This window comes from Apiospora phragmitis (genome assembly GCF_038363925.1).
Source record: "Apiospora phragmitis strain CBS 135458 chromosome Unknown utg000004l:1.0-3135199.0:1.0-3139288.0, whole genome shotgun sequence".
NCBI lineage: Eukaryota > Fungi > Ascomycota > Sordariomycetes > Amphisphaeriales > Apiosporaceae > Apiospora > Apiospora phragmitis.
In genome coordinates, this window is record NW_027117402.1 from 1,270,791 (window position 1) to 1,298,226 (window position 27,436).

Sequence of the window (27,436 nt, forward strand, 5' to 3'; positions counted from 1 at the left end):
CTTTCCGGAGAGAGCGCTCGCAGGTGCTCTTGGTCTCCTTTGAGGCCAACATCACGACCATTCTGCATAATTTCGTCATATTATTTTTGATAGATAGCGATGCCGGTCGTATAAAAAAAGGACAAGAATACATTTCGGTCAGCGGAGAATCGCGGCCGATTATGACATTATGTCGCGGTTGTCGGCAACTTTTTTCTACTCGAGTTTTCTCCGATCATGTGCCATATGCCTCAATACCATGGTTCACAGACTATATTATTCGAGTAACGCATATGCAGTTGGCCATATGCAATACATCTCAGATGATATAGTAACCACAGTGGTCACTACGCTCTCAGGTGATATATGTTAGCCTTTCAAGATCGGGTATGAAAGAAGCAGATCGAGTATGTTCGTATGTGTGTCTATTATGGATGCATTTTAAGCTTCTAAGCTCAAAATTAACTAGTTTACAAATAACGAATCTATCTAGGCCAGATCGGCGCACATCAGCTTAAGGGAGATGTTCTTATTGAAATCCACCAAGGGAAGGCCGGGGCAGAGGCTCTCCAGCACCAGCCGGTGGGCGGCCTCGAAGCCGGCCGCGGACGGGAGGAAGTCCGGCCGGTCGAACTGAAGCTCGGCCACGTCGTGGGCCACGACAGCGAGGCGCGCGAACTCCAGCCCGTTGAAGGCGCAGTTGCTGTCGCGGACGGCGCCCTCGCGCTTGCGCGTCAGCTCGTGCTGCGGCGACATGACGATCCAGACGCGCCGGCTGCTGCAGCTGACCTCCAGCAGGAGGTTGTAGGCCGTCAGGTGGCTGGCGATGTGGTAGGGCGTGCGGGCCGACTTCTTGCGCAGGAAGAGCTCGCCCAGGTCGTAGACGTAGGCCGGCGGCTTCCACTGCCGCTCCCACGCCGTGTACCGCACCTGGTCGTCGTGCAGCATGACGCGCGGATCGATCTTCATGCGCAGCAGGCGCAGCTGGCTCAGGTCCACGTGGCGCAGCAGATTGGTCTGCTCGTGGCCGGCGGGCGGGCGTGGCCGGTGTCCTGGCCCAGCTGTCGCACGCCGAGGCCCGAGTGCACCACGTAGTCAATCGTATACAGATTGAACTTCATGTCCGTGAACATGGTGCATCGTCTGGCGATGCTGAAGTTGTCCAGCTTGGCGAGCTGCACCAGGTGGTTCACGTCGTTGAACTTGATGGTCTTCATGAGGGTGTGGTATCCTTGTTCGTCAACATCTGGTACTGGTAGAATTGGTCCATCGGCAGCAAAGGGACGGACTCCGGGGCGAAGTTGGAAGGAACAAGGGGGGCACCAGGAGAAGAACCAGCGGAAGCGCGACCGGCGGCGGCGGCGACGGGACCGGCAGCAGGAGCGCGACTGGCAGCGAGAGCGGGGCCGGTAGTGGGGTCAGCGCTGGCCGCGGCAGCGTGACCGCCACCGGCAGCGACAGGAAGAGCGGCCATCGGTAGCGCAGCGGGGCCCACAGCGGCAGCGGTGGGCGCGAGGCCGAAGGGGCGGCGGGGAACCAGTCCGCGGACGTTGGCATTGGCGCTGGCGCTGGCCATGACGCTGACGCCTGCGCTGACGCTGACGCCGGCGCCGCCACCGCGGGCAGGAGCGCTGTCGTTGGCAAAGTACTCGGTCAGGTAAGCTCCGAATCCGCGAAGACACTCATTGACCTCCTCCTTCACCTCCGCCTTGATGTCGACACCGCGGTCTTTCTGTGCTTCATTCTGGGCCGCTTTGATCTTCTTGTCGACCTTCTTGTCGAGCTCTCTGACGGTGGCATCAATGTTATTCGTCTTCTTCTCCAGTCTGTTCAGTCGCGGATTGTATCCGTCAACCCTGTCCTTCACTTCTTTCTTGGTATCATCGAGCGTCTCATTCATCTGCTTCGTGAAGGCGACCATGGACGTGGTAATATCATTCTTGGTAGCACCTATTCTGACGGCCATCTCCTCGCGGAGCTCCTCGGGAAGTTTCATCATGTCATGGATCAGTTCGTTGTTGGGTCGGCCATCACGGTGAAGGCGTTCAGGTCGACGGCCGAGGCATTGTTATTAGGGCGTGCGTGGACGAAATCTTTATTATCGTCAATGAGACCCTCGGCGATGTTTCCTGGAGCATTACTATTGCCATTGTCTGAGTCGTCAAGATCGATGACAGCCGGCTCACGCTTGATCTCTCTGAGAGAGGATCCGCCTGCGCTGTCCTCTCGTTTACGCTTGCGATCGAAGTTGCTCATTGTAGCTGTCTTAGTTCATGGCTGTGGAGTTGGGAGTTAGCAGGAGAGTACAGCATCAATGACTGTTGTTGCCGTGAAAACTTTGGGTTGGACCCATGTTCTCCAGATAAAGGGGCCAACGTATAGAAAAAAGGGGCTAGTGGTGGATGGGCACATGCGAGAATGGGCAGTATTGGTATGGTTAGAAACCAACCAATGAAAAAACGCGAATGAGTGAATGATCACCGAGTGCTTGCAGTGCAATGGTATTAACGACCAATGGACTTGGGATACCCAAAGGTTAATTGTCTTTCGTTGACGATAGGGGCAAGGGTGACAAGAAACGAAATTCAAATAGCTGAGAATGATTGACGACCGGAGACGACTAACAACTGCTAGCCTCGCTGATCTCAAAATATTGATGAAGATGAAGGAATGAAGTTGAATTCTGAGGGATGTAGTGATCCGCAAGAGCAGGAGTGATAATAACGATACGCGATTCTCGCCCGATGAAGCAGTGAAGACGTCCTGAATGCTGAGTGGATATGAACTTACGAAGATGCAATGATGGTTGACTGGCAAGAGGTCGTTGTGAAGTTGAGTACCAATTCAAAGTACAAAGGTGCGAGGTCGAAGTAGGCGTAGCCACCAAGAGGAAGGAACAAATGAATGTTGGATGATTTCAATGTCAGGTCGACGTTACCAATCTGTCGACACTGCAATGCTAATATTTTCAGATGTTGATCGCCGAGCGAGTTACTGAGGCTCGAAGGGTGGAAGAAAATGTACAGTTGAGTGATGCTTGGTGAAAGGTGCGAAGGAATGGTCCCCGATGTTGACCAAGATCTGGAGATCAGTAGATATCTTGTCGGTTCCGGATGTGTTGGCTACCAAGTTTGTTACATAGAACACGCAAACTGGCTACTTCTTTGACTTGACTCGAAAATTGGATCTTGACTAAGACGGTAATCTCTTGGATATGGGAAGATGATGTAGAGCGTATGGCGTTCGTGTCTTCAAGACACGGCTTCTTATGGATAGATCGTGAGTAAATACAACGGCTACCGACTCCAGTCAAAGACTTGGCGTTCTTAGTTAGAAGTTGCTGGAAGGTTGAAGGTTGGAAGAAAAAAGTTGGGTGGTGGTCGGCGAAGGGTGCGAAATAAATCGGTTGCCGGTGCTGGTGAAGGCTTGCAGCAAACTGTGAAGATTCTCTTGGATCGCGTTCTCTTTATTGGCTCGTATGCGAATAAACGGAGGCAGGAAAAGTCACAGAAGAGGGCCTGTGATGTTGTCGAGTGAAGTTGCTCGCAAAGGCAGAGGATGGAGAAAATAAGTTGAGGGATGGTTGGTGTGAGGGAGAGAGGAAATAAGTTGCAGGATACTTGGTGTGAGGTTTGGTTGCGGGTGTTGAAGAGCACTCGCAAGGACTTGCAATTATTTGCTTGTTCTAAAGCAACTTTGTTGCCAAGTACGTGAGTGCATATAGGGAATGAATTGTGGGAAGAAAGTAGGGCTGGTATCGTGATGGTCGTCGGCGCGGCTGTGTCAATATTAGACGGTATATGAACGGATTCCATTCAGGAGAGAGCACTATGAATACTATGAATTCAAACTACCATCATGTCGATCCCAACTAACTTGCCACGAGGGCCCGCACTCTTAGCCACCTTGGCTTTGAACTCCTCGAAGAGATCCGTGGGAGTATGGAGCCGGCAGTTCCCATTGATAGCCGTATTCCGCATCAACTCTGGCAGATCCTGAATAGGGGTGCATTCTCTTCCCTTCTGGTACCAATCCTCAGCCCTAGCCGCCAACTTAGCCACGTCAAATTTCGGGCTGATGGGTTCCATGACATTGCCCCCATTGGTCACACCCCAAGAAGCCAAACATGTCGAGATCGCGGTCCAAATATCGCTCTTCTCTTGAGGTGAACGCCTTCCTCCACGCCTTGATGCCGGTGCACCAGCCACAACGCTCGTTCGTTCGTGAATAGGGCTCTCGATATCCATAACCATATGGCAGCCGATATGTCGAACCTCGTGGTCTGCCAAGCTTCCGTCTAAGCGGTGATGATGAGATTCTACCTTGATTTCGCCGATTTCGATGACGAACCGAGGGATATCAGGAACAGGGGTTTGATCTGACAATCTGGTGCTCCTCTTGCTGGGTCGGGCTTGCTGCTTAGGAGAAGATCCGACTTCCAGCGCCATGACCATTGATTCGAAAAGCTGCTTTGGTTGGTCGAGACCAAAGTTTATGCTGCTTCCAGGTTGGTCAGAGGGCCAATAACTGCACTGAAATTTGAAGTCAAGTGGCAGTATCTAGGCTTCACCGCGGGTAGCTGTGTGGTACAGATTTCGTCTTCCACTGCCATCACGAATAATAGCCTCTACCTGCCTGGAATGCTTTATGTGAGAAACAATCAATTTTAGCACATGCTCTTGCGTAAATACTGCTTACTTCCCGTCTGGTTCAATGGTCATGGGTTGGTTTCTGTGAGGAGGCCATCTACATATTTAGGAGGAACGAACAACACGCAAGAAGCAAATGATTTAGTTGCTCTGACCTCGAGCGATGCTGCATTCATTTTCAATCCAAGCTACAACCATAAGACCATCAAGACACGCCTTGGGTAAGTAGCTACTGTTGGAGATTATATGCAGAACTTCTCTTTTCGCTTCAGGCGCGCATCTCACATTGCGACCGTGTGTCTAGGCTGCCGTCCACTTTGAGAGCCGCCGCACATCTACATCCCCACCCACCCGCTTGCCCACGGACGGATGCTCAACACCTCCAACTAGACGCGCAACCAAAACAGGCAACGGGCAAACGACTTCATTATACACATGAGTCTCCGCTATCCAATCAGTCGCCTAGACCATCTTCTCGAGAGGCGGGAGAAAATCTGTTCAGTCTGCTCATCCCAATACACAACGACTTCGAACTTACTGTGACGAGTGCATGTGGGCTTGAATTCCCCGCTCCGTTTCAATCAGCGCCAAGCGCTTGAGATTATCCCGAAAACAGCATATTATATTTCACACATCTCTGGCACGCATTCCCTGGTTGGGTTTTACACTATTGAACTGGTTTCACGCGATTTCAAGGGCGAATTACTGAATCGTCAAAATGGCTAAACTACCCAACGAAATCTATCGCCAGATACTCTCACCGCTCGATTTGGGAACGCTTCAGGCCTGTAGACTAGCCAGCAGACCCATCAATCAGCCCGCGACGGAACTGCTTTTCCGCCATATATCGCTAAGCGTCGAGTTTGCGCCAGCTCATATGGCGACATCGAGCCTGAACTTCATTCAGATTGCGACCGCATCCCACTTACGACCTCTGGTACGGGAAATAGCCATCAAGACCGTACCCTCCGTGGCCTTTACGCATAAAGGGCTTCAAGGCGCCGCTCACAACATCCCACAACATGTGGTACCGGAGCCCTTCCTGCATGCTTTGCCCTTCTTGAGAGCCTTCACGGGCCTGAAAAGCCTGGAAGTCAGCTTCGACGGGGCCACGGCGGGGAGGACAGGACTCATCACCGGCGTGTGGATACCGGTCCATCTATCTGGGCCTTTTGCCGGCCTGGTAGTAGATACTTGTCTCAGATGCCTCATCGGAGAATGGAGCTGCAGCCGCCAGGTCCGCCTTCAGAATGAGCTGCTCCGAGCCATACAGGCAATAGACTGCGAGCTGAGCGCAGAGTGGCCCCCTTTGGTTACTGCCCCTCATACGGACCCAATGGAAGTAACTACCTTGACAATCAAGGGCCAACCTTTGTCCATGCAAACGGAGCTGCCGGAAATGCTTTTGTCTTGCAAAAGCTTAATGAACTTGCAGCTCCAGCTCGTAAGCCCCGGCTGGGAAACGTGGCATAACCTTCCCCGCCAGCTCGGAGACCGGTTTGATATCTTCCAAAACCTTCCAAAGACATGGCTCCTCCCGGCTATAGCCCAGAACTTGCGTGTCCTTTCGCTAGTCTACGAGCACTACTGGGGGTGGACACCTAAGATGGATTTTAGGACAGTTAACCCAGGAATCGGGCTTCCCAACCTTAGGGTTTTGTCACTAGGGTGCTATGTGTTCAGCCATGAGTGGCAGGCTGATTGGATCGCATCTTTGGGGCGACAGAACGGACATGGTGGCCTCGAAGAGCTCTACCTGAAAGACTGCCCAATCATGTGGGAGGCGAGAGTCCATTCGAGCCTCGATGAGTCTATCACGGAACTTCCAACCACGAATGGCGACGTAGTTCGCATCTCCAATGAAGGTTACCCTGACGACCGGTCTTTGCTACTCCCAGATGACCTGTCGAGCACGATCGAGGTGTCTTTTCCGCTGCGATGGAGCCATGTCCTGGACCCTTGGGCTAGCACCATGCCCTCAACCCTCAAAAGATTCGTCATGGGCTCAGATCCTTGGGGAGAGGGGCTTTATGAGCAGTGGCAACAGCTACCTGCGAATTCACCGGGTTTGCTACAATACGTGCACTTCAATATTGGTCTCGACCCGGAGCCCTGGATCGAGCAGGACGACAGACGGAGGCTGATTATGGATATCAATGGCCTTGACAAATACAACACAGCTCGGAAATCAGACTACGACTCTTACGACAACTTTGTGGACGCTATCAAGCGCCGACTGCAGTCCTCCAATGGTAGCGATGAAGAGAAAGCCGGCAACGTAATTAGCGAGGGTATCTCTGAGGGCTGTGGCACGAGTTGATCCATACCTAGTCAATCCCATGGGAGTCGAGGATTGCCTTCTGTCTGATAGGAGAGATCTTAGGAGACGGTATACTTTCCACAGGCATAATTATCTGGGCAGCAAAATGAAAAGAAAAGTTAAGATATGAATTCAAACGACCTACATGGGTTCCGTTATCAAAATTTTGCGACTTTCATGCATGGTGCATCTGTCGCGGGAACTGAACGAGCAATACTCTGATTGTTTCTTTACAATAGGGGAAGTGAACTTGATTGGGTCGACTACAGCAATAGTATCGGGTGCAAGCCCTATCCTGTCAGGCAGCCTTGGCCACTATAGCGACTTCTGGCGTCTGCGTAGAAGGAAAACGCAAACAGGTTCTTTTTATATGAAAATCACACCATCCTCTCATCCGACAGCCGACAGTCGCATACGCAAGGCAGCCAGGTCGCCAATCTCGCCCGGAGCCAACTAAATAAATTGCCATTTCTATTCTTGAGTCCGGTGTGAGTGGTGTGGTCTTGGGGACGTTGGTTGTAACCACACCAATCTGCAACCTAACCTGCATGGAAGGCATGGAACGGAACACGCTAGGGCGGATTCGACAGGAGCGTTGGTTGCCCACCCTGTCACCTCCGTCCACTGCACACCGATTCTGGTCTCTCGTTGGTTCTGTGTTGGGTTAGGCATATCAGCCGGTGGTACAGCAGGTGTTGATAGGCCAGTCAGCGGCTTTTTTTACCACACCATTATTCATCCGCATCGTTGAGCTGGCTTGCTTGGTCTACAAAACACCTACGCCACAGCTTGGCGTTTTCCATGCGAAGACCATCTGGACCCCTTGCAGGCAGGTCTTTCGGTTTCGTGGTGGTAGTAAGAAACACCCCTCACTCCGGCCCGACCAGGTAAGCATCTTGTAAGCCGTGATCAAGGGACCTACGGGAAGCAAAAGAGGGATATGATGTAGCAAATGATTGAATATTTGTGGTTTTTGCAGATGGCCGTCAAAGGAAGTGGCTACTACTATTTGACAGGTTGGACCGTACAGAGAGGCCCGGTTACCAGCGATAGACAGGAAACGAAATGGCGCCACACAACAAGACCCCCCTGAGGCACCGGGCTAAAAGCAAACCACAATACAACGTTGAACATATCTACTCCCGCCTAGCTTCCGGCGACACGTTATAGCTCGGTCCTCTTCAGGTAGTCGAGGTGCTCCTCGATGGTGGTGGTGTGTTGGTGTTCGGCCTCGTGCAACTGCTTCTCGGTGGCTGCCACGACCTGTTTGTTGAGCTCCTCGGGCTCGAACACTGCGCAGAGATGGGCAGAAACGTTAGCCGTGTGTATCATCGTATAAAGAGCATTTACCATGTCCAGGATAGTATTAGGTAGAATGAGTACTTACGAAAAGTGAGTTCTTCCAGGGTGCGGTTGTAGGTCTCCGGGTAGAAGAGGAATTGGAAGATGAACTCGAAGCCGATCCAGCCGCAGTAGGCAGCGAGGAATTTCCAGTCGATGGCATCTAGAGCAATGGGATTGACATTGGTGGAGAAGAAGCCACCGGCCTTTCCGAAAACCTGCTCAAGTCCAATACCGCGACTTCGAATGGCGTACGGGAACAGTTCAACGAGATACGCTGGAAGAGGAAGAGTAATGTATCAGCAACCAGAACGACAGAACCGGTCCAGCATGGGCGATTTGCAGAAGAGGTGGGAAAAGAGCAGAAAGACTCACTGTATGTCAAAGCATTGTTGCCCAAATTATAGCATGGCGAGTAGGCGAAGTAGAAGAACAAGGCCGCAATGGATGCCGAGTTGTTGGTTTCACCACGTTCGTTGGCAGAATGCAAGACCTTGAAGGAGACGGTCATGGCCGAAAAGACCAACAACATTGAGCTCGAAGACGCCATGAAAGCCCACCGACGACGGAAGCGGGTTACGACGAGAGCGAGAGCCGTCGCGTTGAGGAGACTCCAGCACTGATTGGCGATGTTGATGCGTGTCTTCACGGAGCTCTCCGTGAAGTTCATCATCTCGAACAGCAGGTTCTGGTAATACGAGAGGAGAGTGTTGCCAGACATCTGAGTAAAGAGACCGAGGAAAACACTGATGAAGACACGGCGGCGGTTACCAGCAGTGGACCACATGACGGACCACGTCTGCTTGGAGTTTTCCATTTCCAACTTAATGGTGGACTTGATCTGGGCCATCTCAGCTTGCACCAACAATGAGCTGGCATCTCCTTCGGCATGGTACTTGGTAAGGACGGCAAAAGCCTCATCATCTCTATCCTTACTGACGAGGTACCGGGGGCTCTCGGGGGAGAAGGCTATAGTTGTATATTAGTGTCGCCGTTTGAATGTGAGAAAGAAATAACAGCATTGAGGTGTGAGCGCGTACAAGCAAGTGCACATCTGCATGACCGAGGGAACAATCTGCAGGAGCGAGGGCAGTCGCCAGCTCCAGTCCCCCTTGATCTCGACGGTACCGATGGCGATAGAAGCCGCCAAGATGGATCCAATGAAGTAGGATGAGTTGAATAGCGAGGTCATGACAGCTCGCTCCTTGGGGTGGCTCAGCTCGCCAATCAGGGCGGACCCTGAAATGATGGCGAACAGAATGCCCACCCCGAGAATCATACGAGAGACAATGTACATGCCAACTGTGAGGGTATTCATTAGCTCGGATCGCCGTGTCCGTAATTGACTCTTAGCTTACCGTGCTGGGAGAATCCTTGCAGGACAGCGCCAACAATCATGATGATTGACCCCGCCATGATACCCCATCGTCTGCCGAATCTCTGGTTGAACCAAGGCGCGATCGGGACGGCAAGAATGGAGCCCAGCTGGTAACACGATGAAATGAAACCAAGCATGGCTGGCTCGATGCTAGCCTTTCCGGTCTTTTCGCTGATGTACCCATCGCCGAAGTCTATCACCATAGCATTAGTTCATGCTTTCTAGGGGAGGTCTCTCGCATCGCCGTTGCGCCATCACCTACATTTGTTGAAGTCGTCCGAGAATTGTAGGGTACCAATCAGTTGGGAGTCGAAGCCAGAAGTCATCTCTACGCCCATGCAGCAGCAGAATAGCCAGATGTACATGATGCGCAGATTGGGCTTCTTGTACCAAGGGGTAGTGTCCTCCTGCAAAAGCCGGGTGACGACCGGGTCGCCGGCATGTCCGGTCTTGATGACACCCATCTTGTCGGCGGATCGATGCTGGCGGATTCCAGTGATGACTGCGAAGACGGTCGGGAGTCAAAGAGAGTCTCAATCGATCTCAGTGAGGGGCGACGAGCTGGACGACTGGGGAAGAGAGACCTGGGTGAGACCTAACGCGGGCGGAAGCGTTGCATTATGAATGTCTGACACGCGATGGGGGAAATTGGCCGTCCAATCCCAGCCAAGACAGGCCCTGCCAGTTATCGGACCGCGTGCCCATCCTTTCGTCTGAGAGGCCAAGCCGAACTGCAGGCAGCAGGGGAAGCGAGGTAAGAATGCTACAGTACACACCCGAGTCATGGGGGCTGTTCCAATGAGGTGGTTGATATTATCCGGGGTAGAGTGGGACCGATCCAATGGTATGGCTGATATGATCCGGGGTAGGTGTATTGGCGACATGGAGACCAGTGACTGGAGACTGGCAGACGGGGCAGGAGACGATTTGGGTATGCATACATATGACATGCCGACCACCAACGCATGCGGGCCAAGGTGAGCTATTGCGGCCACGGCGGGGTATCGGTTGCCCAGCCCGGCTCCACCAATTCGTTAGTGACCTGGGGCCCCAGGCGGGCTGTCGGTTGTCGAGCCCGTCAAACGGTTTGGAGGTTTCAACGACCTGGACCGGGGCATTGGACGTTTGACCACAACGAATTGGACTTGATTTGGCTTCGGGTCCTCCGACATGGACGTTCCTTACGCCGTGTCCGAGACCTACTACTGTACCTGGCATCATCTGAACTCCCCGACCGACCCCGTCAATCAGTTCTAGACCGAAGCTCAGCAGTGCCCACCACCTTACCGACTGACAATGCAGGTTTTCACCCGAACCGATGGTAGGCGTATATCATTGGCTCGCTACCATTGAATGTCCGTTATGGCATTTTGATTGGAGCAGATCGACGCGTCCTTCTCACGACTCCTGTCAGGTCATCAAGCTCTTATGGTTGCTTGGCTGTCTTTGCCAACACGCCCGCCAAGGGCACAAGAGAAACCAAGACGGCAAAACTCGACTCGACGCCGACCAAACCCCGCAGCGATTTTGACTTCCCTTTTCTCCTTGAGTTCGAAAGCGAGCGCTAGCTCTAACAGCTGAACCCCATGCCAGCTTTTCATCATCTCACGAGACCGACCACAGACTACAGCTGAAGATCTTGGCTGCCAGCGGTTCAATGTAGTTGACAGGCCAATTTAACCGGGTCTCATCCAGCCGACTAGTCGATCCTTCAGACTGGTCAAATATAGCTGACTGAATGAGATTCCAGGCCTATGGGTGTGGCGAGTTGCTTGCCGGTTTTGATCGGCCACGATGCGAAGTCAGGCTTCCTCTGTTGATCTGGAACGCATCTGAACTATTGAATCATCTCCCTTGGGATCCCAAGCGAATGAATCAAACGATGCAGTACTCACCCGTATTGCTCCAAATGCAAGCGCTGTGTTTCCCATGGTTCGCTCACCTTGCCAGGGGTGTGGGGAGCTAATATCGAAGGTGCATCTGGGCAAGCTGGAATGTGACCTCGGATGCAACCACTTTGCGCCGGAAGCACATAACGCATGCGCCCTGTACCACAGATATGGAGGAACAGAATCTAGGTCAACGGTCTGATACTTCTCTCTCTCGTATGAGGCACTTCCAGCTGGAAACTTGTCCTACTGTGTGCAGCGTGCCGGCATCCGTCCTTGAATGCTCAGCGGCGTAGCCGGTAAGGCGGGACGGTGGAATCATACCCTAGCTCGGCCGAATATCTTTTGGGTGTAATCCTCGCTGGTTAAGTCGGTTGGGGTGTATTCTCCATGGCCCTCACTCTCTGAGGGTCCGTCCCGTGCTCCCACGGCGTTCCTTGCCCACACAGGCTCGGTTGCGTTCGGGGTTTCATCATAGAGACCATGTCGGTACTTTCGGGACACAGTGTTGTCCATGGATGTGACTGGTCGCGCGAGTGATGGCCGGTCGGGTGGTGGTATGGACCTGGATAGCGTTAGTTCAATATCGTCGGTCGTTCCCAGGTTTCCCATTGGATTAAGCAACGTCTCCATATTCTTTCAAGTTTCTGGTTTGCAATGATAATTCAACGTTGATTCCACGTTTATTCCATACCAAGTGGATGTTTAGGGCGAGGACGGACGTTTATTCCAGTGGACAGTTGATCGATGGTTAGTCCGTTCGTTTATTAGACCCTGCCTTCTTTCCTACGGTAGGTAGTAAGATGAGAAAGCACACATTAGATTTGACTGGTGCTAACGTCAGGTAGACGGTCACAGAATTTCTGAATATACCCTTCTTTTTATCACTTTGGAAGCTGTCAGGTTTGGGCGTGATATACTGTGTGCCGTTGATCCCAGCCGGGGTAATGAGTCCCACGAAACCCATTCCTACCAAGCCCCAGGGGTTCAGCACTACTATCCGTGTGGTTCCAAGACCATTAGACATCTTCGGTGCTGTTTCCGTCGAATGTGGGAAGACCGAATAGCGCCCATTCTCAGGTATCTCTTGCAGATTATCACCGACAACGCCAAATACTTTACATTCTTCGGTCAGCTTCAATTACTCCAAGTTGTGTCGTTGGGCACATTCGGGACTGATCAGCTCCATCGGCGATCCGGAACCCAGCATCACTTCTCGCACGATTTCGCCATCAATCTCGATGATGTCCGAATTGACTTGATCGAGATCCCACTCTCATCACCATAAAAAGAAGCCCACGGTGGTCACCAATACCAAGCGGTCGAAGGTTGGGGGAGAATGATTGGTATTCTAGTGTACTAAGCCATTAGATTAGATGATAATCTAATCGTCCATTCAACATTTTATGGAAAAGAAACTCTGCCAGAAACCTTTTGAGTTAAACTCGCGCAAATTCGAGGTTAAGTTTGGCAGATCCAGTTCTGGCTTGAAGTCATCACCGCAAGCAACAGTGATAACGGATGAAGGCATTTGCCCATAAATCAACGGCTGTGCTCGGTAGCTCAACATCAAACGTGATTTCACTTTTGTACCTCTTCAACTCAGCGAAATGCATCACGCACCGATTCAAGCACTTGCCTGCGATACCGGGCGGAGGCATCGAATCAGCACCCCAGACGAATATACACGACCCACTCTCGATGACAACCCGAAGGCTCTGCGAAAGGCATTCGAAGTTGTAAAAACCTTGGCACAGAAGAAGCGGCAACCTTAGGTGGCGAAGAAACCGTTCTGGTGGTTTACAATACAGTACAACACCGTCGTCTGCCTCCTCTACCAGCTGTCAGACGAGCTGCTACTTGCTATATGCCGCGAACTTGAGGGACCTGATGTGTACATTGCACGCCAAACATGCTCATTATTTCGGTGTATCCTCTCTGACCGAGAGTTTGTTTCGCCGGTAGAGCGGGAAGCATGGCTTCGATTGCCCTCTCTGTCGGTGGTTTTTCCTAAGCTTGGGGTTGACTGGGACGACGTCTACGAGCGCCTTCGCCGGCGCCGGTGCTGCTCAGACTGCATAGATGCTCGAATACCTAAGAAAGATGGAGGCGATTCTGATCACGACATCATTATGCTACGGATGACAAATGATACCCAGTACTGTACCGAATGTGAGGATTGGCACCCCTGGATCATGTTCTCGCATAACCAACGGAAGGAGGTTTCTTGTCCCTCCAAAGATCGGTCCAAGGCTAAGTCAGGCCGATGGAAGCGAAAAAACGGTGGTGTCTGCATTATGGTCGAGGGCGGCGCGACGATTTGCCCACATTATACTGTCTCTGAAAATGCTGCGGAAGTGGCATAACAGTATTCGTCAAGATAGCAACAAAGAGCACGAGAGGTCTCCTTGGCCTCTTAATTGCGAGCTTTGTTTCCAAGACCTGGGGGAGCCTTTCCGTTCCACCGCAGTCCAGCCTTCTGCAACGTATATCCCAAACAGACCTTACGACGACAAAGCCATGGGCAAGGCTTATGTACAATGGACTATGCCGCTCCAGTTGGATACCAAAACAGCATTGGACGGTAATTGGACAGAAAAGCTCAAAAAGGCATTCTCCAAGGCGGCCGATACTTATGATGATCTTCTGTGTCCCCACGCTAGCTTTGACGATTTGCCTATTCTCCACGATTTCGCGCGTCATTCGGACTTTCGGAGGAGGCACACTGACGCTCAGCTACGAGAATGGGGACTTATCTGGACATCTCCTTCGGGGGAACTCGGGCTCAAAGATGAAAGAGATATTTGCAAGGTTTGCTCGAGCTGGCTAAGGCCAATGGGGGTGGCGCAACCGAGGAAGTGGGAGTATCTATGGGTACTGGGAGAGCATGGGCTTTCTCTTCAAAGGCAGCTGGAGTTGCCAGTACCAACGGGACACCAGTTTTCGCCTGCCTATGAACCCTGGCTACAGATGATGAGTCCTCCATCGTATGGGCTCCCCGCAGACACTGAGCTACGTCATATAACATGGTGTCCCGACAAGCAGTGTGCGAACGGCAAGAACTGGATCACTCACCTGCAATATCTACATACCATTGCTCAGCACTTCAAGATTAGATCAGGTAAGATTAGAGCAGGTTTCACATCATCGAGGGCACCACGAGTATGCTCTCCACCTATTAGATGTGGAATCGACAGGAAAATAATGCATCGATATGGTGACACATCAGATCACGCATCAGAGGCGATGAGTTTGCCTCATCTATATAGAGGGTTGAAGTTTATTCCTATTAAAGAGGAGTGGATAGATATTTATATATATTTAGTGCTCAACACAACGCAATATAAAGCTTCAGCACTTCCCTGGCATAGACCATATTTGTCTCCCATTTAGCAAACTTGCAGTTCGGGAGTCTTACTATATCTATGTGAGTGTCAGACCATTCCGTCACTATTCGGCCATTTCCCCCGTTTCTTCTCTGACTAAGTACTATCTCCCGTACTGCAAGTAAAGGTGACTATCTAGACTAGTTCGAATGTATCCCCATGCTAAGAATTGGTCCTTGACCAGTGAAGTTCACAGTATCTGTCATCACATCTTCAGCCAACTCTGACTGTACTATCCAACCGTCAGCCGCAAAACCCTGTTCTTCGCCACATTGTCCTATTAGGATTACTATTCTAATAACATTTTCCGCAAGGCATCTTCCAGTTCGGCCGTACCCCTCACCGTATCCCCCCACCGTCGAGATCCCCTGCCACCACGCCGCCCGGGAGCATGGATGTTATCAGCTCCACGAAGTCTGGCACATAAACTTCCGGTACCTCCTTGGCAAAATGCTCTGCGATTCCTGCCCTCGGGATGTTCAACAGCTCCCATTTATTGCCCGTGGCATTCTCGATGGCCTCGTGGACATCTACAGAGCTGTAATTTCGGGGTCCGTGAAGATCCACGCCTCGAAAACTCTGTTTTGAGGCTTCAGAGCTGTCGAGAAGGTATCCCGCGCAGCATCTTCCTATGTCCTCGACGCTGACCTGGTGATACACTGTCAGTCCTTGTACTGTAACCACCTTGCATCGTTTCAACCCATGTTTGAATTGAAGGTATTGTCTTACCATGGGAATCTTATAACTTGGGTCTTCTAGTGGCGACTCAAAGCACAGTTTGTCTGTTCCTTTGGCTTTGATGGCGGCGGCCCATGTCTGAAAGTAATACGCAGGCCTCACAATGACGACCTCGGGCACCGCTTTTTTCAAGACCAGGTCAGTGGCATGGTTGAGTCTCAGCATGCCCTGTCGTTGCCATTCCACATGTTAACGCCGTACTTCAAAGCTGGGGGTTGCAATGTGTGAATGAACGTACAGTTCCACGCTCATACTGGGAGCCCATAGTCGATGAGACCACCAGCCGTCGGACACTGGGCACCCTCTTCAGTGTGGCCAGGACATTGTTGGCGGTCTGGGCGGCAAACACGGCCGGATCCCGGCCGTCGAACGGCGGTGGCAGGTTGTAGAACACGGCGTCGGATCCCCTGAAGTCAAGGCCGGACCACAGGTCTATGTCGCCCTTGGCGGCATCGAAGCGGGGGTTGCTGGTGAACTCTTCCGGCGCCTTGGACGTGTCTCTATATATACCGCGGATGGTCGGCTTCTGCTCGGCGTTCAACAGGGCGCGGATGGTGGCCTCTCCCGACTGCTTCGAGGCCGGAAGAACGGTCACGTGCATTGGTGTGTTTGGCATGGTTTCGGTTCAGACAGCGTAACCTGGACAGACGAACCTTGAGAATGGGCAGAAGGAAATACACTTTCCATCGCTCTGAGTGACGAAGACCATTTTTATAATCGCCCCCCGCCGTCTTATTACCAATCGGTCGTACCACATGGTATGGCGGTGGGCATATTGGGTAGGTGGTGAGCTTCCATAGAATGACGATCCCCGCGGGGTGTCTTGGTATGGCCGCACCTCCTGCTGCCAAAAGCGGCTTGGCAGCTCTGACCGTCATAAGATTTCGGTGGGACACTTTGCCATCGCAACTGGCTATCCCCGGCTCCCCCGGATTCTTTGGGAGCTACGAATATTCACAAATTGGGGATTTCGGGGTCTGGGGTTGAGATTAAAGTGGTGGTTAGGTGGCCAGGGGTTATGGGCAGTACAAACAGCCAGATTTATCTACACGCAATATTCCAGGTCGCTTACACTTTCGTCAGTACTTAACAAACACGGGTTTTCTTAAATCGGAACCATTTATGTTTTGGCTGTCTGCATCAACCGGGCACAAAGCCAAGACTATGCAACAATAGATTACAACTGGCTTTACCACACGGACGGAAGACTATGATAGCTTTTCGCGATTCCTCCAGTTATGCCGATCCTGCTGGATGCTTGAAGACATAAACGCGGCTGTTTTGACCTATCGAGGACAGGACATTCTGTGGTGCTAGCGACTAGCCGGGCCGGGCCGGGGGCAGGACGGACAAGGAGCACCGCAAGCTTAAGAAACTTTCCCTCGGGCGGTCCCGCTCATGGTGAAGGTCTATGCTACCGTGGTCGATCAACTAACTAATCTTAACATCGGGTCCGCCGTGGCACACTGCACCGCTACCTCCTGAGCGGGAGCAGATACGTACGCTAATTGATCTCAGAGCAGCGGCTGATGAGACGTAGCTTGGGCTTGTTAGGGTATGATTGTATTGGTGTCTACCTGTATTGTTCAGTCGTTATAAACGAATTGAGGAAGGTCGCAAAACGATGCCCGCCTCAAGTCAAATAGGGGTAGCTCGTATATTTTCCCGGTGACACTTATTGGAAAGCAGCACCACCAGTAACAGGCGCGCGGTCGCCAAGGAGCAAGTGTCTTGTGTCGAGTACGCGTTATCTGTCTCTTTCTTCTCCTCTTTCAGGCTATGTGCAATATCTGACTACTTACCTACTTCTTAACATTGAAATCTCAACCCTGGCCTACTATGAGCTGTCTCTGACGACCGCTGCAGTGGCCTTTCGTGTCATATCCACCCTATGTGAAGATAGTAGCTACGAGGGGGTAGGACGTTGAATATGACCATGATTTTACAGCCAGTCAAGTAATCAAGCCAAAGTACAAGACAACACGCATGAACTAGCAGCAAGTTATCAGTGGTTTGGCGGAGATCCAATGCCCCTGTTGCGATGCCGATCTGCCGAGTCGAAACAGGGTTAGGCGACCAATCAAATGACGTAAGGTACTATTGTGCCGCCAGAAATGCGACCTGGTTGCGTGTGCGTCGGCGGGTTCTAATTGATGCTTTCAGTTTTCTATCGATGAGTGAGTGTGCTGGCATCGAAAATGTAGAGACACCAGTCAACAAAGCGAGCATATTGAGCACTAATTGCATGTAGTTTTGCTTATCCTCTGCGCTTGGCAGCAATGTACTTGCCATTCAGCGCTGGACAAGACGGAATGTCGGCGATGCTAGCGGGCTGCCCAGCCAGACTAAACTCTACTGACAGTGGATAACCCACTATGAATGGCGCTCAATGTCCCTTGTTTCAGTGGACATGCCAATCGGACCACGATCAATGAGTTGGCAGACGGACGGGAGCTTAGAAGTACATAAAGTTAGGTACGCCCTGCCAGCCACTGCGAAGCTTTGTTGCTGTCATTCCAACCATTCCCGTCAGTTTTGCTATTCATCATCATAATCATCATCATGCTTGGCTCCAAGGTACGTTTCTCGGGTTCCCCAGCGCACGCGCCCGACCATGTGCAAACGAAACGCCTCAATGCAGCAAACCCTCTAATGTGCAATGCAGATCCTCCCTGCCATCCTCTTCACCCTGCTGTCCGCGGCCGGCGCCTCAGCGAGCGCCGCCGACGTCGCGGAACGCGGGGATGTCGTGCTGGTCGAGCGCCAACAGAGCTGCGCCTACACCTGCGGCTCCAAGTGCTATCAGCAGAAGGACATCGACCAGGCCGTGAAGACGGGCTACGGCCTGCACCAAAAGAGCCAGACTCTCGGTAAGCGACCCAGCGCAGCGCAGCGCGTCTTTTTCTCTCTGCCTCTCCGTGCACCAGAATCTGACAACTGCATTTTCGCGCATTCTATCTAGGCAGCAGCAAATACCCGCATCAGTACAAGAACTTCGAGAACTTCAATTTCCCCTCGCCGGCCCCATGGTATGAGTTCCCGATCCTCTCGAACGCCAAGATCTACACGGGCGGCTCGCCGGGCGCGGACCGCGTCATCTTCGACAACAAGGGCAAGCTGGACTCGTTGATCACGCACTCGGGCGCGAAAGGCAACAACTTCGTCAACTGCGTGCAGAGTAAGCAGCAGGGCAAGCAACCCGACGACTCGAAGAGCGGGGCGGCGCACGAACTCCTCGGAGCCGGTGGCGGCGGACTACTGGCCACGGCGGCAGCATTGACAGCGTTGGTTTTGGCATAGGGTTATAGGTCGATATCACACATATGATTGCAATATTCTAAGAGTTATCGTGGAGGTGTTCGGTTCACTTGAGAGACACATGCTTGCGCAAGCCCCTTATTCGACGTCGAGCATCCATTGGCTAGGAAGCTCTTTCATCTTTCCTTCGGCTGAACTATCGTACTCTTCCCCCCATGACGCGCTTCTCCAACGCCTCCTCCATCTTCTTGATGTGTTCGTCGATCTCGCCGACCCGGAGGCCTCGACACTCCTGAGGCGCGCAACCCTGGGGCGGGGACCAGCGCCAGCCCGACTCCAAGAAGACGAACAGCCGCTGCAGCCCCGCGTCGCGCAGCTCCCGCAACGGCTCCAGCAGAACTGCGTGTACCTTCCATAGACTGCTGCTTTCTCCGTCGAGCCCGATGAAATGCTCCAAGTATCGCTGGAAGCTTCGCCGGCCATCAACGGACGCGATAGACCAATCATGGGCGGGACGCCCAGATACCTGACTCTTCCAGTGCGGGTGGATCATCGCGGGCCGCAGGTAGCTGTCCCACGCCAGCCGAAGATGTACGATGATGGTCAGGCCCGCCAGGTCGTCGCCGCGCTGCTCCCGCAGGTGGCGCACGGCGGCGCTCCAGTTCTGGCAGACGAAGTCGGTCTCCGGCCGGAGGTGGAAGTTGACTCGCGTGCTGATGCTCGGGAAGACGAGCTCGAGGGTGCGCAGCTGCGAGAGCGCGGCCGCGGGGCCCAACGCGCGGTGCCGCAGGAGGAACTGCGCGGCGCCCAGCGTCGACCGCCCGGGCATGGCTGGTAGGGTCCCCGGCTCGACCCAGCGGCGGCACAGGATGCGGCCGTCGTCGGGCACCACGATGACGCGGTTGCGGCCGTAGAGCACGGCGATGGCTTGCGCGTACATGGCGCGGCTGACCCGCATGAGCGCCCGGGGCGGCATCCAGCATTGGCAGCGCGACGCGTACCCGCTCTGGCGCGCGCCGCAGATAGCGCCCATCTGGTACGAATCCTGGAGGGTGAGGAGGGGCTGGCCGGCTGCGGGAAGGCGCTGAAGGACGGGCTGGCAGCTTGTGAATCGCTGCCATCCCTGCGTTTCGCGACGTATCGTACTGTAGCCTGTATCCCTACTGGCTGCATGGCACAAGGTATGGTTCGTGAAGGTGATGCCAAGGCCCCTTCTGGGGCTCCACTCTACCTCTTTGGATGGAGTGACCAGGTCTGTGTACTCGAGTATGTTTAACCGGACCTCGGGTGGGAGGGCCATGAATCGAAAAGGCTGATGGACATCGCCTTCCAGCCCTTTCGCCCCGGAGCGCCACGTCCCGGGCTAAGCTACAGAGACGGCCCTTTCTTCTCGGATAAGGCGGATCTGACAGTCGCGGAGACTGCCCGGGTAGTCCATCAGAGGCTGCAGGACGGCTGTCGTTGCTTCGCTGTCGCCAGTGTCGCAGACCAGATGCAGCTTCAGCGTTTGACCGTCCGTGTGGGCGAGAACGTGATCGGCCGTCACCTTCCACGCGTCGATGTAGTCCCCTTCGAGCGGACATGAGCGCCGGAATGTGGAATCGTCCTTGTACCAGGCTGGCTTACGAGGCGCCTCTAGGTAAAGGTGGACGTGCAGGGACTGCAACTGCGCGCAAGCCCGGGGCGGCAGACGTCGGAGATAGTTGAGGCCCCATTTGACGTCGTGATGGTCGACGATCAGGCGGTTCCTCGAGAATAGCAGATCCCTCAACTCGTCATGGATCGCGCGACAAGTCTGGAGAATGCTGTAGACGAAACGGTACCCGTCGTCGCTTTTGTCTCGAAGCCGCCAAGCTCGCCCCGGCCTGCGGTGGACGATGATGTCTTCGTTGACCAGCAGCCCGGCCTCGATGTATATTTGACGCCGGACCGAGCAGGGGAGATGGAGGAAAGTACTCGCGCTATCCTGCTGGGCCGTGTAGCTGGTGGTGTCGATGTTCGACGTCTGCTCTTTTGCCGTATTGGGCGCGTGTGTATGGTGACTATTCGACTAGGCTTGAGTGAAGGCTCCAGAGTAAGGCAAGAATTAAGAAAGAAAAAAAGAGATAAAAGATGATGATAGTGAATTCTGCAAAGTGGTTATCAATAGGTTGACCCAAGTTTTATCTAAACCTTCATGGTAACGTTCACCATACCTTGGAAATCATAAGGCTACTACCCTGTACGGTTTACTGCGTAAAATCCTGTATGTATTCCATATAAATTGGTAACGACCGTTTCCAAGGGGCCTTGCATAATTACTTGTACAGTTTTATTGTAATTGTTCACCCGGTTCCGAAAGTGGGAAATAGGGTTTCGAGTCTTCACAACTCCTGGCGGGTATTGGATCCGACCTTTAGCATATGATCTATCATTGAGACTGTAGTCGACCAAGTTGCTCTCATGCTCGTACTGCCTGAGCGGTAGACTCGCCGTTTTTGACCGCGCCTATGGAACATGGCGACTTGCCCTTCGTGGAGCCCCCCCCCCCCTTGAAGTAATTAGGGCCTCACGTAGGTTGTTGGAGATGTCGCATCTTCCCAGACCACTTCCAGGGGGTGCTTCGACAATGCCAATCATTGATCATTATGCAGTTTATTATTTAATCATTTTGGCCCTTTGATTCAGCGTCACTAAGCTTGAATAAAACCCTGAAATATTGATGGGATAGCTTGCCCCCTGAATCCAATGAGAGTGAAAGAAAACTGTATATCTCCGGTTAGATGGCACCTCAAATCTCGCGAGGTAGATTGGTGACTATGTAAGTGCGACTGAGGTTGTGCTCCGGCATCCATGGATAATTACTTAAAATAACAATCTACATGCGCATCTTTGCCTTCATTAGGCTATAACAAGCTGATAGCGAGACGAGTCCAGGAAAGCGCAAAGGGTGATACGACATTTGCTGGACTCAAGCTTGGTTGTGAGACATTAGTAAACATGACAATAAGAAACCCATATAGGTTGCATCTAATAATTACATCGTCACCCATGACTCCGGCGACAAATTGTAAAGATTGAAACGTGAGATTTAAATTCTATGAGTCTAGCGTAATTCGTTGAGCTGTTCTAACCAGCCTTCTTCGTCGCCTTGCTTCGGAGCTTCATCATCAGGAACACCAGACCATACGAACTGATGCAGAAAAGCGCAGTGATGCCAACCTATAAAGCACACATGAGGTTAGTTCTGGGATTCGAAAGGCCAGTAGGTAGTAGCAGGAGGCGATAAGGGGGAATGGGGCAATTCAAATACTTACATCTCTCCACCCGTAGTAGCTCTCGTTGATGTTCATGTTGCGCAAGTAATCGGCGCCCGAAGTGTAAGCGCAGTACTCACACGTGTCTGTGGCGTCGCGGTCGACGACGTAGCCGCCGCTCGAGGCCAGGAAGTCGGCGAGGTAGGTGCCGCAGGTGGCGTTGGGCGGGACGGGGATGCGGGTGAGCTCGTCGGGCTTGCACTGGACATTTACGTCCCAGACGACGGGCGTGAGGAGGCCGCCGATGAGGTACGTGAAGGGGTCGATCCAGTAGAGCCAGTAGCGCCAGAAGGCCTGGATCTGGGAGTAGGGCACGACGACGCCGCAGAAGTTGATGAGCGCCGCGCCGATGACCATGGGGTTGGCCAGCGCCGCGAAGACCTCGCTGGGCGAGTAGGCCGCGATGGCCTGGCCGATGGACGTGTAGAGGAACTCGTACAGGATCATCTCCAGGTACACCTGCCCGGACTTGCTGGCCGCGACGGGGAAGCCGGCGGTGAAGTACCAGCACACGAAGTAGACGGTGGCGCAGACGATGAGGACGGGGATCTCGGACATCAGCTGCGCCGAGATGAAGGCGAGCCAGTGGTAGGCCTTGGACTTCTTCTCGCGCGTCTCGAAGAGCTCGCGGTTCTTGATGAAGAGCGGCTGCATCTGGTTGATGCAGCCCGGCGCCACGAACACGAAGTTGAAGACGGCCATCAGGCGTAGCTGCAGCTCGAACGACCCGTTCCCGATCATCCAGAAGGTAAAGCCGCCGAACAAGGCGTTTGTTACGTGGAAGCTGATCTTGTTCCATATGTAATCCGGATTCCGCCAAAGTGCGATGGACTGCCGCAGTGTAACGAGCTTGATCTGATACATGACTGGTGTGGCATAGTCCTTGGACTCGGCTTCCGTAGGTTCGGGGGTAGTTTCGGAGGTAATGCCCGACTTCTCCAAGGTCTGGCCATCATCAAGGCGTTCCAGCTCAGCCAGGGCCTCAGTGCGCTCTTTCGACGCGTTCCAGACCTCGGGCCAATCGATCTCGGTGCCAAAACGTCCCTGGACCACGTCCACGATGTGTTCGGCGGGGTTGACGTCCGGGAGGGCGGCAGCGCTGTTGCGCGAGAAATAGTCGAGCACAATGGAGGAGTCCTGGCCAGTGGGTCCAAAGTACGTGGTTCTGCCACCCTTGGCGAGAAGCAGGAGAACGTCGAAAGCCTCAAAGAGCGCCGCCGAGGGCTGATGGATGGTGCAGATGATGGTTTGGCCAGACGCGGCGAGCTTGCGCATGAACCGACAGATCTCGTAGGCGCTTTGGCCGTCCAAGCCGCTGGTGGGCTCGTCGAGGAACAGAAGAGATGGCTTCGCAACAAGTTCGGTGGCAAGTGTGAGGCGCTTGCGTTGCTCAATGGAAAGACCGGAGCCGGGGATACCGACGAGCGCGTGTTTCAGAGGAGTCAACTCGAGGAGCTCCATGATCTGGTTGACGTAGGCGATCTTGTCCGCGTCGGGCACAGAGTAGTCCTGTCGGAGCCGGGCGGAGAATACCAGCGACTCGAATACTGTCGCTGTCGGTTCGTGTACGTCGTTCTGCTCACAGTATCCCGTGGTCCGTTGGAAGCTGATGCCTTGGGGCTTGCCATTGACCATGATAGAGCCATCAATGCGGCCGCTGTCCTTGCGCTGCGCGAGGACGTCCATGAGTGTGGTCTTACCTGCTCCAGAACTGCCCATAAGTGCGACGAGCTGGCCTGGCTTGACGTAGCCCGAGACGTTTTGAAGGAGTTGCTTCTCCTTGCCCTCATGGTGCACGAAATACGAGATATCCTTGAAGGTGAAAACAGTCGATCCTGCTATGGCGTAGTCTCCTTGCTCAGGAAGACCTTGGGTCTGAGTCTTCTCCGGATCTTGGCTCTCTGCCAACTCCTTCTGCTGACTCCGTCGCTCGTAGAGGACCTTGGATCCAGCCCCCGAGACAAGATTCACCTCGAAACCAATTGCTGCAATAGCCACGAAAAACACCCAGAAGGCAATGAGGATGCCGACATTCCTCCATATTTCCCAACTGTGGATGTCATATTGAAGATTCAAGTACTCGGCACCGTTAATATGATCATCACCAGGAGCTGAGCCGACGGTAGTGCAGCTGCGATACTGGTTACTGTCATAAGTAGGTCCAAATGGGACGAACTGAGGTTCGACACAAGTCATTTGTCGGTTACCCATCTCACTGGCCATGACTGCGTTGAATGCGTAACTGGCCGGGTTGATATAGGCAATCCAGCGGAACCAGGGGTGCATGTTGGGGATGGAAATCAGATAGCCTGCGTAAACCATCATCACCATGGTCACGAAGCCGCTGATCTGCGCCGCCAATCCGAAATGGCGGCACCAGGCGCCGATGAGTCGGTACAAAGACGCGAAGCACAGTGTGATGAGGATATAGATGAGCCATTGGGTAAAGAACCTGCCAGCGTCGTGTTGGTAGCCGACCATAAAGTAATAGACTACGTCGAACAGACTGAACATGACGACGATGAAGGGGATATCGGTAAGAGCGCAGGCGAATGCGTAGGCAGCCGGGCGGTTGAACCCGAGGCGCTTGTGTCGGGTAAAGATGGGACGCCCCATGAACGATGCGACAGTTTCGCTCATCTTGTTAAGACCCCAGAGGAGAATGGGATAGAACAGAGCTCCAGGCCGTCGGAAGATGGAGCTACTGTCGCCGGGGAGGTTGTACATCAAACTGCCAGTAACCAGTGCCATGATGATAGAGGAGGCCAGTTGCAGGCCGTTTGTGAAGCGATCACCCCAGAGGATCTGGAACTGCCTATTCACATCATTAGCATCTCATGGTAGGGGCGGCTAAGGCAGTTATAGCATGTACATACCTCTTGGAACAGACCCAGACCTGTTTGGAAAATGATGCAGTGTAGGGACTCTTCTCCCTAGACAGGAACCCGACAGTACGGATCTTCTCCAACTGTCCCGCAAGCTTGAGATCCTCAATCTCGGCAACGAGAGAGGAGTCGGTGGAACGCGCTGTTACGCCAGCCTTCATGCGACGGTACGTCTCGCTGCTCTTGAACCGTGCTTCGAACTCCTCGGCTGTGTTGGGCAAGTTATCCTCGAAGCCGGGGCGGGCAGTGCGCTCCGTGAGGACGGCGACAGAGGTGAGGAAGTCGGCCACATTGGCACCTGGGGGGCACTTGAAGCCCATTTCCTCAAAGTAGGCCCGGGCCTCGGCGCGGGGGCCATAGTATATCTCCCGGCCCTCCCCGGCCAGCACGAGCACCTTGTCGAAGCAGTCATAGATACCGTTGCCGGCCTGGTATAGTGTCGCGATGATCGTTTTCCGCTGCTCGTCCGCCGTCTTGCGTAAGAGACGTGCAAAGTCAAGCGCGTTACTGGCATCGAGACCTCGCGTCGAGTTGTCCCAGCACTGCAAGGGAGCCTGGGTGCTCATGACTTCGGCCAAACTGACACGCTTGCGCTCGCCGCCCGAGACGCCCCGCACGAACTCGTCGCCCACGATGGTGTCCTTGGTGTGGCCAATAGCCAGGGAGCGAAGGGTGGCGTCGGATGTCTGTGTGATGTACTCCTTGGGCTCCTTCAGGTGATCAGGCCTGGATCCGGGCAACTTAGTCGAGGTTGCGAAGTCCAGTGTTTCGGAGACCTTCAGGGTGGGGGAAGTGCATGTCATCTGATCACTGTCAGTTATGGGGTTGCCATGCAGAGGCCTCCTTTTCCTGCCTTACCTTCGGTGTTCATAACAACTTGATGACGGAAGTGCTTCGCTTCTTCATGGCCAATGTTTCCGTAGCGTACCTGCCCGGTGACCTCGAGGAACTCATCACGCTGGTTCGACAGAATCTTCAACAAGGAGGTGCATCCAGAACCGGGTCTACCTAGGACAAGAAGCTAGGACCATGTCAGCGGAACCGCAGTCAAGGCCAGCGATATATTTCAGGGGTCAACTTACCATCTCGCCAGGGCATACTTGGCCGCTCACACCTTGAAGGATGTGCCTTCTCGGCCTGTTGCTCTTGCCAAAGGTTGGAACTAGATCGCCCAGGACCGAGAGGCAGTTGGAGCCATAGTCTTGACCAAGTCCGAAGACTTCGATACCGACGTCCTCGAAGGTGACGGTGATCTGCTTCCGGGTCACGCCTGTCCCAGCGTGGTCGACTTTGCTGACACTAGTATCACTGTCAGATACCTGGTTGGTCGCCATCTTGGGTAGGTGATTATAGAACGCAATGACCTCACCATCTCACCAAGAAGGCGGCAGTCTTGGCTGGCACCCATTGTCCTTATGTAGTACTCGGTACTCCGTAAGTGCGGCAAGATGGATCGGATATACGGGTTTATTTTGACGGGTGGGTTCGTCCCGTCGCCCCATCGAAAAAGCATCCCGTCTAGGCGATAGGAGTTCGGGCAGTCGCGCCGCGTGTGTGGTTCGTCCAGAAGTCTGTCGGGGTTTGTTGGTAAGCTGTCGCCTGCGCAGCTCCATTGAAGATAAGCAACCCTGGCTGATCGGTTAGTCATGGCTGCATGGTGAGTGTCGGTCAGTGTTGTTGGTATGCAAGACGGGGTTGCTGTTTTGGGGAAAGGGGTTGCATTGGCCCGGGAACCTGGCGCAAGCTCAGATGACAGACAGATCTAAGGGACCAAGAAGTGCCGGGAATTGTGGGACACGCATGCGCATACACGACACTATTTGGCTACATGATGTTGATGCACAACGAAGATGTCACTACTATATTCTACTGGGAGCAACTGGAACTGGTGTTGAGATTGGGACTATGTATGACTTTAGAGACTTGTTGAGGTTTGGTGGTTTCCAGCGAGCGAGCGTGCTGCTGCTGCTGCTGCTGCTGAGGAAGAAGACATGCCGAAACACCGAGCTCAAAGGAACTCAAATCTAGACGTTTCAGCACTAGATCACTGCACACTTCAAGGAGTTGAAGCTCCCACTGCTTACGAACGCGCAGCCCGCTATAGCACATACCCCACCAGAACTGCGACACTCATTACTGAAACGTCAATGGCAGCTGGTTATTACCTAAACTAAACGTATTTTACGACGCCCCAGGCACCTTTAATTTGCTGTATTCGAAGATGAAGACTGACTCAGAGTCGCGTGCTTTTGTACATTTCAATTTCCATAATGTCATTGCTCAAGTCTTCTCACCGAGCCTACCTCTATTTAATCAT

General features: G+C 53.2%; 11 protein-coding genes across 11 annotated transcripts; 3 read left to right on the forward strand and 8 right to left on the reverse strand.

Annotated features, from left to right (window-relative positions):
• Nucleotides 1-468: 468 nt before the first annotated feature.
• On the reverse strand, nucleotides 469-1,978 carry PG994_003525 (uncharacterized protein; the record flags this gene model as incomplete). The annotated part of the gene is made up of 3 exons (XM_066854934.1): nucleotides 469-996; nucleotides 1,050-1,231; nucleotides 1,315-1,978. The coding sequence occupies 3 exons, from the start codon at nucleotides 1,976-1,978 to the stop codon at nucleotides 469-471; spliced, it is 1,374 nt and encodes a 457-aa protein (XP_066719212.1).
• An 8-nt stretch (nucleotides 1,979-1,986) lies between these two features.
• Nucleotides 1,987-2,235, reverse strand: PG994_003526 (uncharacterized protein; the record flags this gene model as incomplete). Its single annotated transcript, XM_066854935.1, has 1 exon — nucleotides 1,987-2,235. One exon carries the CDS (start codon nucleotides 2,233-2,235, stop codon nucleotides 1,987-1,989), a length of 249 nt encoding a protein of 82 aa, XP_066719213.1.
• Nucleotides 2,236-3,824: 1,589 nt separating this feature from the next.
• On the reverse strand, nucleotides 3,825-4,804 carry PG994_003527 (uncharacterized protein; the record flags this gene model as incomplete). The annotated part of the gene is made up of 2 exons (XM_066854936.1): nucleotides 3,825-4,511; nucleotides 4,784-4,804. The coding sequence occupies 2 exons, from the start codon at nucleotides 4,802-4,804 to the stop codon at nucleotides 3,825-3,827; spliced, it is 708 nt and encodes a 235-aa protein (XP_066719214.1).
• A 542-nt stretch (nucleotides 4,805-5,346) lies between these two features.
• On the forward strand, nucleotides 5,347-6,948 carry PG994_003528 (uncharacterized protein; the record flags this gene model as incomplete). The annotated part of the gene is made up of 1 exon (XM_066854937.1): nucleotides 5,347-6,948. The coding sequence occupies one exon, from the start codon at nucleotides 5,347-5,349 to the stop codon at nucleotides 6,946-6,948; it is 1,602 nt and encodes a 533-aa protein (XP_066719215.1).
• Nucleotides 6,949-8,112: 1,164 nt separating this feature from the next.
• PG994_003529 (uncharacterized protein) lies at nucleotides 8,113-10,131 on the reverse strand (the record flags this gene model as incomplete). Its single annotated transcript, XM_066854938.1, has 6 exons — nucleotides 8,113-8,240; nucleotides 8,336-8,566; nucleotides 8,665-9,258; nucleotides 9,307-9,591; nucleotides 9,648-9,860; nucleotides 9,930-10,131. The coding sequence occupies 6 exons, from the start codon at nucleotides 10,129-10,131 to the stop codon at nucleotides 8,113-8,115; spliced, it is 1,653 nt and encodes a 550-aa protein (XP_066719216.1).
• A 3,771-nt stretch (nucleotides 10,132-13,902) lies between these two features.
• On the forward strand, nucleotides 13,903-14,761 carry PG994_003530 (uncharacterized protein; the record flags this gene model as incomplete). The annotated part of the gene is made up of 2 exons (XM_066854939.1): nucleotides 13,903-14,677; nucleotides 14,739-14,761. 2 exons carry the CDS (start codon nucleotides 13,903-13,905, stop codon nucleotides 14,759-14,761), a joined length of 798 nt encoding a protein of 265 aa, XP_066719217.1.
• Nucleotides 14,762-15,281: 520 nt separating this feature from the next.
• PG994_003531 (uncharacterized protein) lies at nucleotides 15,282-16,296 on the reverse strand (the record flags this gene model as incomplete). The annotated part of the gene is made up of 3 exons (XM_066854940.1): nucleotides 15,282-15,590; nucleotides 15,672-15,848; nucleotides 15,919-16,296. The coding sequence occupies 3 exons, from the start codon at nucleotides 16,294-16,296 to the stop codon at nucleotides 15,282-15,284; spliced, it is 864 nt and encodes a 287-aa protein (XP_066719218.1).
• Nucleotides 16,297-18,242: 1,946 nt separating this feature from the next.
• Nucleotides 18,243-18,980, forward strand: PG994_003532 (uncharacterized protein; the record flags this gene model as incomplete). Its single annotated transcript, XM_066854941.1, has 3 exons — nucleotides 18,243-18,257; nucleotides 18,346-18,550; nucleotides 18,643-18,980. The coding sequence occupies 3 exons, from the start codon at nucleotides 18,243-18,245 to the stop codon at nucleotides 18,978-18,980; spliced, it is 558 nt and encodes a 185-aa protein (XP_066719219.1).
• A 154-nt stretch (nucleotides 18,981-19,134) lies between these two features.
• Nucleotides 19,135-20,238, reverse strand: PG994_003533 (uncharacterized protein; the record flags this gene model as incomplete). Its single annotated transcript, XM_066854942.1, has 1 exon — nucleotides 19,135-20,238. One exon carries the CDS (start codon nucleotides 20,236-20,238, stop codon nucleotides 19,135-19,137), a length of 1,104 nt encoding a protein of 367 aa, XP_066719220.1.
• Nucleotides 20,239-20,301: 63 nt separating this feature from the next.
• On the reverse strand, nucleotides 20,302-21,145 carry PG994_003534 (uncharacterized protein; the record flags this gene model as incomplete). Its single annotated transcript, XM_066854943.1, has 2 exons — nucleotides 20,302-20,943; nucleotides 21,134-21,145. The coding sequence occupies 2 exons, from the start codon at nucleotides 21,143-21,145 to the stop codon at nucleotides 20,302-20,304; spliced, it is 654 nt and encodes a 217-aa protein (XP_066719221.1).
• Nucleotides 21,146-22,046: 901 nt separating this feature from the next.
• On the reverse strand, nucleotides 22,047-26,453 carry PG994_003535 (uncharacterized protein; the record flags this gene model as incomplete). Its single annotated transcript, XM_066854944.1, has 4 exons — nucleotides 22,047-22,139; nucleotides 22,235-25,049; nucleotides 25,111-25,859; nucleotides 26,202-26,453. 4 exons carry the CDS (start codon nucleotides 26,451-26,453, stop codon nucleotides 22,047-22,049), a joined length of 3,909 nt encoding a protein of 1,302 aa, XP_066719222.1.
• Between the last annotated feature and the right edge of the window lie 983 nt (nucleotides 26,454-27,436).